At 40.5% G+C, this 12,480-nt stretch overlaps 1 protein-coding gene across 6 annotated transcripts in view; it reads right to left on the minus strand.

Annotated features, from left to right (window-relative positions):
• Positions 1–1,843: 1,843 nt before the first annotated feature.
• Positions 1,844–12,480, minus strand: part of LYN (LYN proto-oncogene, Src family tyrosine kinase) — a 48,107-nt gene continuing 37,470 nt past the window's right edge. For all 6 annotated transcript variants that reach the window (XM_013129931.3, XM_005152538.3, XM_031052252.2 and 3 more), the window contains 3 exons: positions 7,847–8,000; positions 5,948–6,079; positions 1,844–3,482 (listed from right to left, as the gene is read on the minus strand). In XM_013129931.3, the coding sequence (XP_012985385.1) occupies positions 3,280–3,482; positions 5,948–6,079; positions 7,847–8,000 (489 nt within the window). In that variant the 3' untranslated portion in view covers positions 1,844–3,279. The remainder of the gene's footprint in view (positions 3,483–5,947; positions 6,080–7,846; positions 8,001–12,480) is intronic.

Genomic DNA, 12,480 nt, shown 5'->3' on the forward strand with positions numbered 1-12,480 from the left:
TTTTTTATGTTGATACAGGGATGCAATTTGGGAAATAAATATGTAATTTTAATTCTTGAGCTGCTTGAATTTCTATCATGGTCTTCTATACTGTGTGATTTATGCAGAGTGGGATGTTCATCTTCTGCTTGTTGCCATTTTAAACTATGTATCTCCTTTCATTGTTGATTCCTAGAAATCAGAGGGCTTGTAAACTTAATCTCAAGTAGTTAAAATAGCTGGGGTTTTTCGGTTAATTTTCGGGGTTTGACCTGGAGAATGCCATCTTGGGACCAAACTGAGCAAACTGCTAGAAGAGGCAACAAGGTGAGGTTTATCTGACTCCTTGCTGTTTTTCGGCTAATTCAGCATTGTAAAGGAACTTGTTTTAATATAACTTGAATTTGAGTAAGAATAAGCACCAAATTTTGAAAAAAATATTTATAATAAATTTTTACATTGCTAAATTCAGCTCTGACTCTGTTCATTTTGTGAAGGTGAGAAAATCAGTGAAATCAAGGTAAGGAAAAGATAAATTTTGAGGCCGAATGATCATAGTGATTGACATGCTCTCGAGTTGAAAGAATCATAGCCCTGGTTAAATGACTTATCTAGTACCTCAAGGAAGGAAGACTGGAGCATGATAAAACTTCAAGTACCTTTCTTAAAGCTACTTCAGTTCAGTGAATGTGAGAGTTTTTCTTAACTATGATGAAAGTACCATGCCTGTTGGTGCTGGAGGATTGCTTTAGAACAAGACAGAATCCATAAGTAAATGGGATTGATCAATTCCCGTAAAGCTGTTCCTCGTAGTGGAAGGGGACCCAGTTCAGAGCAAGAACCTCACCTCCCTGTGAAGACGCTAGGTGGTGCACTATTCCTGCGCAACGCTGAGAACAGCCTTTCCCTGGTGTGACTGCCCTTCCTAGGACTTCTGAGTTTGGGCTGGTTTGTGTAAATGCAGTGATCACTCTGACATGTCTTTAACCAGGCTGGAGATGTAGCACTTGAGCCAGTGCTGTTCTCATGTTTTGAATGGTTTCTGTTAAATACAACTTATCTGGCTTCAGCAGTTCTACAGGCCTATAATCCCTCCAGGGTAGAATGTCTAAAGCAATATTCTGCTCCCACCCAAAGTATTCCAACTGTTAATATTTTGGTGTAGTTATACAATACAGTGAGTGGAGATCCCTTGAACAACAAAGCTTTTTTTTTTTTTTTTCCAGCAATTTGCACACAGAACAGCAATATTCAAACAAATTAAAAACCCCTAAATCGGAACAGGCTAAGGCTGGAAACCTTCTGCAACACCATTTCAGATATTCTGCTGCTACACCTTGACAGTCTGACAATCATCTCAGACAAGTGAATGTTAGCAACTTTATGTAACACTAACTGTAAACTCTTATTCTCAGAACAACTGTTCCACCCTACTTCCCAGAGCTTTTGATTAGCTATAGGGAATGGCTTGAAAGACAAGGTTATGGTAGTTTAAGCTGTGTCTTATTTCCCCCTGAAATAAAGCCTTTAATGAAGGACTGAACAATTCTTAACTAATGTTTTGCAGAGCATTGCTGTGGACTGTGTTGGTATTACATCAAAGACTTTTGAGAAGCTCTTTTAAAAGATGGCTGAGGACTGACTTCTGCTCTTCCTGCCCTCCAGACCAAGCAGAAATTCTAACAAGGATGCAGAAATAGGTGGTTTGGTTCTTTTCAGCTTCTCAAAGCTGAATAGGCATAAGGAAAGCAGAATCCCTTAATCTCGTTAGTGGTGATGAACAGATGTTCATCCTTCCATATGAAGCTACCATTCTGGGTGAAACATCAGCAATTTGTTTAATTTCAAACTACTACCATACAACTTGCTTCATATTGTTTATTAAAATTAAAAATCACCATACAATAGAAACTATTTACATATTTAACTGATAGTCTGCTTAAACTGCACAGTTTGACTGAATGAAACCAATGGAAAAGAAAAGCAAGGAATATTTATACTGCTCATTGTAGGCACACTGAGGCTCAAAACGGTTTTAAGCTTCTGCAAAGTACCATTTGCCTAAATAATTGGGTAGAGGGGTGGCAAAAATGTACTGGGTTTTAGTTGTAAGAACCTGTGGCACTTGGGGAACAAAAAAGTAAGCTATGCAATAGTTACATTGCAATTGCACTAACTCAGCTGTTTTGGAACGTAATTTGATAGAAAACTCCTATAGGTAGAGCGTAGCAAACCGCATTCACTTTTAGGAACTGTATTTAGATAGTGAGCAACACACCTATATTGTCACTGCAATGTAACTTGACATCCTATTGTGTATTTTCACAAGTTGTTTCTGATAGGACTAGAGCTAGTTTTAGCTTTAAAACACATTTTGAAGTTAGTTGATTAAAGCAGCAAAAATAATAGGAATAGTCTTGAATAACCACAGAGGATTAAAATTAGGATTACAATATTTTCACTGGTAACAGTCATAGTGACTGCAATGAAAGTATCAACTTCCTTCAAAATCCTGTGATTTTTGCCATGGACTTTGGATGATGACTTTCAACACAGTCCTAGGTGTGCTGCCGCTCCTACCGTCTTATGTGTTCATGTTGCACTTCTGCAGCTGTGATGGCTGTGTGATGCTTTGAGAATGATTTTAAACTTCGTATGAGTAATACAGCAGTAAAACAGAATCATCTTCAGTGTAAAGAATTACATACATCACCCTTCCTTAAAGGAAACCATGATACCGTTCAGAAAGTCTTACAAGAGGTGACAGTACTCCAGATATTAATGTGAAATAACAATGATAACAAAGATATAAAAATAATTTTCACAAGATGCTGCATTTCAAAAAAAGATGATTTAAGAATATCACCATGTCTTAAATCTCCAAGTTCTCCTTCATGGCTTTTTCTTTTGAAAACAGCTGTTCAGGCTTCTTCTTGCCCCATTTATAGAGGTCTCTTAGTAAAGTATTGCGTAACTTAGATCCTAAGAAGGCACTGGCAAACTGTACCAGTGCATGATGGCTTTCCTTCCTTCTCCCTCCCCACCCCGAAAAGCCTGCTTGTTTTGGGATGATTCTGCAGATGCCAAACACAGAGCATTTAAGGAGAACCTCAAGCTTTAGAGGAACTGTTTTAACCAAATAAAAACTAGTATTTCTCTGCAGAATTACTCTTCCCTTCCGTATTTCAATTTCCACACTCAGTTAAGACATCCAAACTTGTGAAGTAATTGGTTTGAGCAGTCTGTCCGAATGGTAGTCTGTGCCTATGATCCATGTCAATAGAAAAAGTGTTCTTTGCTCTATGGCTGTTGTTGATACTGCCCTTCTGTTGCTGTGTAGAAGTCACCAAGCACACTCTGTAGATAATCAAATGTTGGCCTCTCTTCTGCTTTATCTTTCCAGCATGTTTTCATGATATCGTAAAGCTCAGCTGGACAGGTTTCCATGCGTGGCATTCGGTACCCACGCTGAAGAGCAACCATCACGTCTGAATTGCTCATACCTTCAACAAAAAAAAAAGCTTTCATTAAATCATCTCAATTCCTAAAGAAATTATTTTTTTCTTTTTTATCTACTTCATTCTAAAGATCTTCACCATAATACAAGACTATTGCTACTTATTAAAGGTAGTTACTAATACAAGTTCAATAAACAGAGCTGAGGTGTGCACTGGTACTGAGGAACTTGCTCTGAAAATCATGGGGGGAAGATTTCTATTTCCCCAGTTGAGTGCAGTGACCTCTTTAGTGCCAAGACTAACATGACTGTGGGAGAGATAGTAATTCTTGTCTCCAGAACCAGCTGCATTCTGTTCCTGTGACCAGTCCTGTCACTGCTTGTTCTGTTTCCAGTGGTGGTGAGATTCACAGCAACAGCCCACCCTGGCATCGACCTTTGTCTCTACCTGCAGAGCTTCTAACCTGCTTGCTGCAGACTCTACCTGCACTGAGACAGAGTTACTCTTGCCATGACTGGGTAATTTGCCCAAGCCTGTCACATGTCTTCAGGTAAGGTAAATTCATCACCCATTTATTCTGCTGTTCTGATTCTTCAGTATCAACTTTCAGCCTACTAGGCTGTTCCAATTTATACTTCTATTTAAAACAGACATATATCCTCTTCCAGTTTAATGCAAGCAATGCCGACAAACTATTAAAATTTTCCAGGATGCAGTCAAGAGGCTTGAACTTCTAATTGCTGATTGACGAATCCCCAGTGTCTGGACTATTTATGGTGCTCATAAAAATGCTCTCATACTTACAAAAAGTACTGCCCAGACTTCCTTTAGAAGAGGTATTTTCCCACAGTAGTACAGCAATAACATGTCTGCTGTACTGACTGATTTTGTACTTAAAATGAAAATACGGTGTTGGAGTTTGTGGTTTGTAGTGCTGGTTTCCAGGTGAGCTCATAGGTTTGCTCAGGGAAGGACAACATTCAAGGCACCCAGAAATAACCTTGTGAGCCTAGCTCAGCATAGGCAGCTGTCTGGGTACACAGGCACATACTAATGGGAAAAAAGGTATCCCACTCGTGGAAAGAACCTTGCGTTACTTGGCACAATTGGTACAATTCCCATTTGATCCTTCCTGGGGACATGAGCAGTGTTTAGAACACTTTGGGAGGACCTACTACTCAGTCACATATTTTGTAGCCCTTACCTAAAAGCCAGCCCAGAGCTTGGACACTTCACTTTCCAAGCAGCCCTATCACCTCTTGAAGTCAAAACGAGCTACTCTTGAGCTTAAGTGCTTTCCTGGACTAGAACCTTATTGAGCAATGAGGATGTCTGGTTTGGCTCTACCTCTTGTATGGGAAGTTGATATGTTCTTCCATAACATAAAGTTGGCCACCATCACCTTTTCTCCCCTGCCTGAGTCTCTTGTCTCCCTGTACCCAAGGGGGTGAGCCTGCTGTCTATTCAGGGACTCAGATCCGCCCCTCTGCTGTCTCTGGCTGTTCAGGATGCAGAATTCCAGATGCTCATGAAGTGGCAGTGAAAATGTTTTCACTGTTTAAATAGCAAGAGCTGCTGCACTGGAAGTGCTGGGAGAGCTTTGCCTAGAGGAAGTATCTGCTCTCCCTTTACTGCCTGTAAATTGCAGGATCCTAAGGGCTCTTCTCAGAAGTACAGGTGAACATGGCTGTACTTGCCCCACTTGCTCACAAGATAAAATAACTTAGGTCAATTTTCCATAACCTCAGTAAGTGTAAAGGAATACAGTCTGCTGCACAGAGTTAATCAGCTATGCCTGAGATGTGACAATTTTGTGTCCATAAAAATACCCTTCATACAAGCTAGCTGTATGCTGGAAACACTATGTATTATGTTTAACAGATGTGTTAAAGAAATGAAGACATGGAAGAAACATGAAGGAAGAAAAATAAAACATGAAGCACATAACCACTTCCCAGCTACCTAATGCAGCAGCCACAGATGGTGTACTCAGCTGTGCTCTCATACCTGAACCATATAGAGCAACGAAGAGTAAATATTCCAAGCAGTACAGCAACACAACTTTAGGGTCTGCCCTTATATTTGTTTGGTTAGCTAACAGCCTATTTGCTTGTGAAAACATGCTCTCTTAGTATTTTCATGTACTACAATATTTAAAACCCCAGCAGCTTACACAGCACCATTATAACCTGTAGCACTGCATCCTTGCTGTGGGACTGTGTTGCAGACAGTAAAGGTGGGATCTGAGACAATGCTGTATTCACTGTGGTTTTAACCCCTTTTGAATATATAAAAACAGCTACATGTTCATGGTGCCTTTAGTCTGTTTGCTAACATTGCACACATATGGTGACTGTAAGCTTTCAAAGCAAAGTTCTTCAAACCAGCAAGACAATTTCCAGATCACTGCTGTTGCTACTGTCAGCTGCCAGCTCTTTCCTTTTATATCTTCTTTGCTTTTTAACACCAAAGTATACATACAGAGTAATGGTATAAATACATGCCCATACCTGGATAAGGAATCTTCCCATATGTAATGATTTCATACAGGAGGATCCCAAATGACCACACATCTGATTTAATAGTGAAAGATCCATAGTTAATTGCCTCTGGTGCTGTCCATTTAATAGGGAATTTTGCACCTAAAAAAAGGAAAGAGTACAGTCTCCATCAGTCAAAGGCAAATGTAAACACTCCATATCAAGTCCCTAAAAGGTCTTAAATGACTTGCCTATGATACCCCTAAATTAGCAAAGTTCCCACCAACTCTTTCTATCCAAGAGTTACCAGCAGAGATGTGTTGCAGGATACATGGTGCCACACCGTATGTCCTGCGTCAGAGATGCAAATAAAACACTGAATGTTACGTAGCACCTTTTAACTCTTAGGTATGGTGAATTTATGCTAAAATTAGTCACCATTTTCCATTCTGACCAGTGGTCAGACAACAATCTTACAATTCCCATCACCTGGAACTTCGTAAGACTTTAGCCACCTTTGCCTGTTTTAAAGAAAGTCAGTCTAGCTTCCACATACCCCAACACATTTCACATTCAGCCTTAGGTGAAAAGGCAATGGCAGGTGATATCTTAAGAAGTCATACCTTAAAATACTGTCCTTCATGTCTAATTAACTGATTCCAGAAAATCGCATATAAAAGCAAACTCCTTACAGTTAAATAAGAAAAGTTCAGGCAACCTTCACTAGGAAATATAATGTTAGCTCTTCAGACCATGAAAAGTAATACAAGCAGATTGTCTCTCTGCCTTTTTTAGTTTGCTTTATCATTCTGATGCAAAATACCAGGTAAGCTAGGAAACTTTTCTGAACGGCAGAAAACACATCAAAGAAACTTGGCATAAAGAATTTATAACCTGAAGGGTTCATTTAATCAATACAGAATGTCCACATCTAGCTAAAACACACAGATGTGAGTTCTCTACCTCTGAAAACTGCTTTATGAGACCCGTCCCTCTGTTCTATTGAACTACTGTTACTCAGTGACTGCTGAATAGCTCACCTTCCTTTAATCTCAGTGTAATGCACTGCTCACTTTCTTCCTCATACCCTAGTTCTTCCCCTTTCGTCCTACATTACCACAGTTTCCATCCAGACTGTGTGAAAATATGAGGTAGCGTCTTCAAAACAAAAGGGGGAAAGCCAGCAACAAACCTGCTCTGCAACATTACCAGAGGGAAGTCTGTGTGTGCATGGAAGCATAAACAAAAACTTTTCACTACAAGTTGCCTACTCACTTCTTAAAAGGATCCTTGACCAAATTAGCAAAACACACCTGGCAAAATCTGGACAAATACCTTTCATATCACAACATCCCCTCTTGCCAGTTCTGACCCTGCTGAGATGTTACCTCCCATCCATGTGCTGAGCACGACTCAGGTTTCCAGTGTCCTTACAGTGCTCATTGCTGCTGAACATGCAAATCAATGCTGCAGCTACTACAGCAGCTTCAAAAGATAACCAGATATGCTAAAGGTTTCCTTGTTACCAGCAACCACACCTGCTAGGGCTTCTGCCTTTCTCCAAGTGAAAGGAGGTGCGTATGGCACATTAGGATGTGATGAGAAAACATGAACATATTTTCTTGGCATTTAATTCAGAGGGATTGAAGCTGTGGCTGTGCAAATAACTTGTGCAATTTAGAGAAAACTGATTGCAGTTAAGTACTCTCAATGTTCTTTGTTCTTCACATTCATTTCAAACAAACTTCTCAAAAAGCCTGGGGAGCACAGGTTGGTTGTTTCCTTATTCTTTTCAAAAGTTGTTGGCGTTAGAATGCTGCCTCCAGGAAGTTACAGCATTTTCTGTCCTTGGTGACCATATTATTGTTGGATCCATCCCCACTGCCTCCCAGAAGCTTAAGTTTTAAAGGCGAAAACAAAAGTACACACCTTCCCTTGCTGTATATTCATTGTCTTCAATGACTCTTGCTAGCCCAAAATCAGCAATTTTGCACATCAGTAAATCTGAAACCAGAACATTCGCTGCTCTCAAATCTCGATGGATATAATTTTTTCTTTCGATGTATGCCATCCCTTCTGCAATCTGTAACCAAAAAACAAGTATTTTGATATTTTAACACCACACAACACCATCAGCAGGTCTCTGTTCTTTCAAGGTATCAGCAAAGCCACATCCACTTATTCATTACCTCGGTCTTTGGAGCATTTTTCAGATGGAAGCAAGGAATGGGTGATTGCCATGGAAAACCTACATATAGATCCAGTCCTGCAACACTATACTTACAGTAGCAGCTTCAAAAGAATTGTTTGGGAGAATAACAGCTGGCAAGATCAGAGATAAGTGCTAGACATGTTTCCTGACACAAAAAAAATTAAAATATTCCTAAGATTTCTACTAAAATATTTTCTTTTCCAAATTATTGAGTTTGTTTTCCAATTTCTAAGGCAATGTAAGGAATTAATAAGCCAAACAAGACACAGATGTTTTTTTAAGGATTGATGAAACAACAGTGCAGATAAGGTATTTACCCAGACTAGGCCTGGACAATTGGGAAACAATTACTAAGATAGGTCAAACAACTTTATTTTCTTCTACAACAACATGTTTAACAGCCAGCTCTCAGATACTATCATAAGTAAATTTAATTTGTATTCCAGCAGCCCAAACTGATTTCCAAACCAAATTAAAGATCATAGAATCATAGAATAGTTAGGGTTGGAAAGTACCTTAAGATCATCTAGTTCCAACCCCCCTGCCATGGGCAGGGACACCTCACACTAAACCATGTCACCTAAGGCTTCATCCAACCTGGCCTTGAACACTGCCAGGGATGGTGCATTCACACCCTCCCTGGGCAACCCCTTCCAGTACCTCACCACCCTCACAGTAAAGAATTTCTTCCTTATATCCAGTCTAAACCTCTGCTGTTTAAGTTTCAACCAGTTACCCCTTGTCCTATCACTGCAGTCCCTAATGAATAGTCCCACATCAGCTGATTAATGTCCTCAAAATATGAACTAGGGATGGTCTTTTTCCCAGTATTTGCTCAGGCAGCTATTTGACTTTTCAGAAAAAAAAGAAACTGAAATCATAGTTTCTAAACTCAGAGCAATAAAACTGATGTGTAGATGGTGTTATGTCCAAAAGAGGAGCTAGGAAAAAGGGAAAATAAACCCAGTGTTTGTGAGCTGCCAGTTTTTCTCTTCCTTGTGAGACTGGTGATGGGTCACTCCCAGGCAGGGCCATGGTACAACCTGTGCCACAGGTACCTCTCCAGGATGTCTGTGGGTGACAGAGAGCTCACTCACGGCCTCATGTTTTGGGGAATGCACGTGCTCTCAGGTTTGCTAACAAAGCACCACTACAGCAGGAAGGGTCCTTCTCTAGTGCCAGTCCCTGGCACACTCATACCCTGGCTCTCCCCACCTCAGGAGAAGGCAAGTGCATGGACACCTTCTCAGCACCAGAGGTGCTTGTTTCAGCCATGCAGTAAAGCAAGCAGGAGCACCTGGCTGAACCATAAGAGAACATTAACATCACTTCTGCTTACCCATTTTAAAAGGTCCCTGAGGAAGGTCCCCTGTGAAGGCACACACTGCCACCACTTACAACACAAACCACACGTTTGTGTGTGAGGTCTTCGTTCCTCTTTTTTGGTTTAGGCAATGGAAAAATAGAGCCACTTGCCCTCCCACCTCCTTCACTGCAAACCTCTTCTTACAAACCGATATATTCTTCAGAGCAGACTGCTACACAGCCCTTATACAATGTGGGGTGTGGGGGGTGTCTCACACTAAATCAAAAAGCAACCCTGATGATGAAGAGAATGAAGAACATCTGCATTTCACTTTTTCTAGAAATAAGACTTTTCATAATGAAGGAAGCAGCTGCTACTGAATAATTGCCACATAGGGTCTTACTAGAGACTTACAGACAAAATAGAAGAGTAGTATTTGATTCAGAGTCTGCTTTAGCTTCTCTCTCCTCCCTGTGCCACTACTTGGGTTTGGGAAGGAATAAGAGATGAAAGAGAAGGTTTTGCTGCAAGATCGGTGCTGAGATTGAACTAACCAGCTTGGCAGATACGACCAAAATGCAGACAGGTCCACTAATATCACCAAAAACACATCAACCATCACAAAGAAATCAACTTTCCTCCTACTTCCCTGCATGGATTTAGCATTTGGGCAAACTGCTGTCTGGGGAGACATTCATTTCACAAAAGAGACATTTGTGATGGCAGCATTTAGTTTCCAAGCCCAACCAAGCAAAGCCATAGGAAAGACCATTTTATTTCCTCTTACTTGTGCCAGACTCTCTGAAGTCACAGAATCACACAGAATCACAGAATCCCAAGGGTTGGAAGGGACCTCAAAAGATCATCTAGTCCAACCCCCCCTGCAAGAGCAGGGTAACCTAGAGTACATCACACAGGAACTTGTCCAGGCAGGCCTTGAATATCTCCAGCGTAGGAGACTCCACAACCTCCCTGGGCAACCTGTTCCAGTGTTCTGTCACTCTTACAGTAAAGAAGTTCTTCTGAAGTTATTATCTGATTAGTCACAAATGCAGAATGCGACATCAAACAATCAGTAAGTTTTCAGCAAATACAGACTACATTTCCATGAAATGCCAGGACAATGGCTTTGACTGCACGGAAACAGAGAAATTCAAAGAAGCCACATACGTGCCAGCATCTGGGCATGCAAAAAATTCCCAAGCAGGAAAAGAATAACAGGCAAGGAATTTTGAATGGGAGAAGGAGGGGAAACACAGCAACTGAACAACTCAATTCACACATATGGTCACATTAAACCTTAGCTTGTGGGAAAAGAAAAAAAGAAAAGAAGAATTTTTTTTATCAAGGGAATTGGTGCCAAAGCCCATGTGATAACTCTTGGTAATAATTGTTGGGTTTTCATTGCCAAATGATATGTTAAAGGTAGAGAAATTCATGGGAACAAAAGAAAGCCTTTTCCCACTTCTGTTAATGATCATTGGTACCTGTCAAGACTGTTCGGCTACCTGTAACTACTACTCAGGAACAGGATGGGAAAGGTAATTTGGGTTGCTGGAATCTGTTCTGTGTCCTTTAAGAGAGGATTCTGCCTACACTACACAAGTCTTACGACCGAGAAGGGAGCAGTTTCCCCTTCACCTTTAATGAAGTACTGGCATGCTTCCAGAGATACCCAAGTTAAATGCTTTTAAAAACAACCAACCACCAAATCTCTGAATACTGGAAACGGTAAGAACGCAACAAAAGTCTTCTGGAAGAAATAAATGACTCCACAAGTTAGCTTTCATACTGCAAAGCTTCATATGAAAGTCACATTCCAAGTGAATGATGACTTGGAGCAGTGCTGCATGCAGCTCTGTCACCCATTTGGGGCATGGTTTCAGCTGGCAATGCTCCTTCCTCTCTGTTTCTGTTCTTCCTATCTATAAAACAGGGCAATTACTTAACTTTCCGGAATACTTGTGGGTCATTTCACAAACAGGTATAAAAATCTTGCAAAGTCCTGAAAGAAAATGGTAACAAAATCACGGAGCAAGCAGTGCTGCTTTGAAAACATGCATTCCCTACTTTCAGACCCATTTTTTGTAGCTTCTGTAGATGTTTGGAGGCAGCAGCAAAGGACTCTGAAGCAGGGAGGGGAGAACTTAATAAACCACCATTTCAGAAAAGGACTGCCTAAGGACAAAGAAGAGCTACACCCTCTGAAAAGCAAGAGTACTTGGTCCCAAGTCACAGATGTCCTTGGTGAAACACCACAGCTAACGTTGAACAGCACACAGAGGGATAGGCAGTCCTGTGCTTCTCTCTATTTCAGAAGGTGACATTCAGTTTTTGTTTTGATTTGGGTTTGCTTTTTTTTTGGTACAAAACCAGAGAACTTCTGGCTTCCTTCATAGCTCCATTTTTAAACTCAAAAAGGTGCTTGATTTCAACTTCCATTCCAAGGTCTGTGATCCTCTTTTACAAGAGTTATCACAAACCAACCCTGTTTTACAGACAGTTTGCATTGCTGTTCCTCCATGTACAAAGAAGTTTACAGCAACAGGTGTAACTTATTCCACTGTGCATTTCTAGGCTGTGTGCAAAAATGTGGCAGAAAAAGAAAGGCAGATGGGTTTGCTTAAGGTCAACTTAATAGGATATTTCTACATCATGCTGAGAACATATGTTAAGAAGAAAAACTAAATGACAAGGATCATGAAAAAGAGTGGAATGAAAATGAAAGGAAATGAAATTATGACAAAATATGACGTTTTCTTGTTATGCTTGGTTGTTTGCTTGTTTTAAGGAAAGCAAGTTTTAAACAACCTGAAGGGCTGACAAGTGCAACTTCATGGGCTAAGAGTCTCAGGAACAAGCACACCACCAATACCGCACAATTATTAAGTGCAAGGGCAATCACACTTACCATAAAGACAGTGCTTCATGAGAAAAACGTGGCCAAATCATACCTGGCCAGAAACACTCCAGTACAACAAAGACAAGTTACGAGACATAAAACCAATATCCCAATATGACAGAAACCGTAAGAGCTCACCCACA

Source organism: Melopsittacus undulatus, chromosome 1, assembly GCF_012275295.1.
Source record: "Melopsittacus undulatus isolate bMelUnd1 chromosome 1, bMelUnd1.mat.Z, whole genome shotgun sequence".
Classification (NCBI taxonomy): Eukaryota; Metazoa; Chordata; class Aves; order Psittaciformes; family Psittaculidae; genus Melopsittacus; species Melopsittacus undulatus.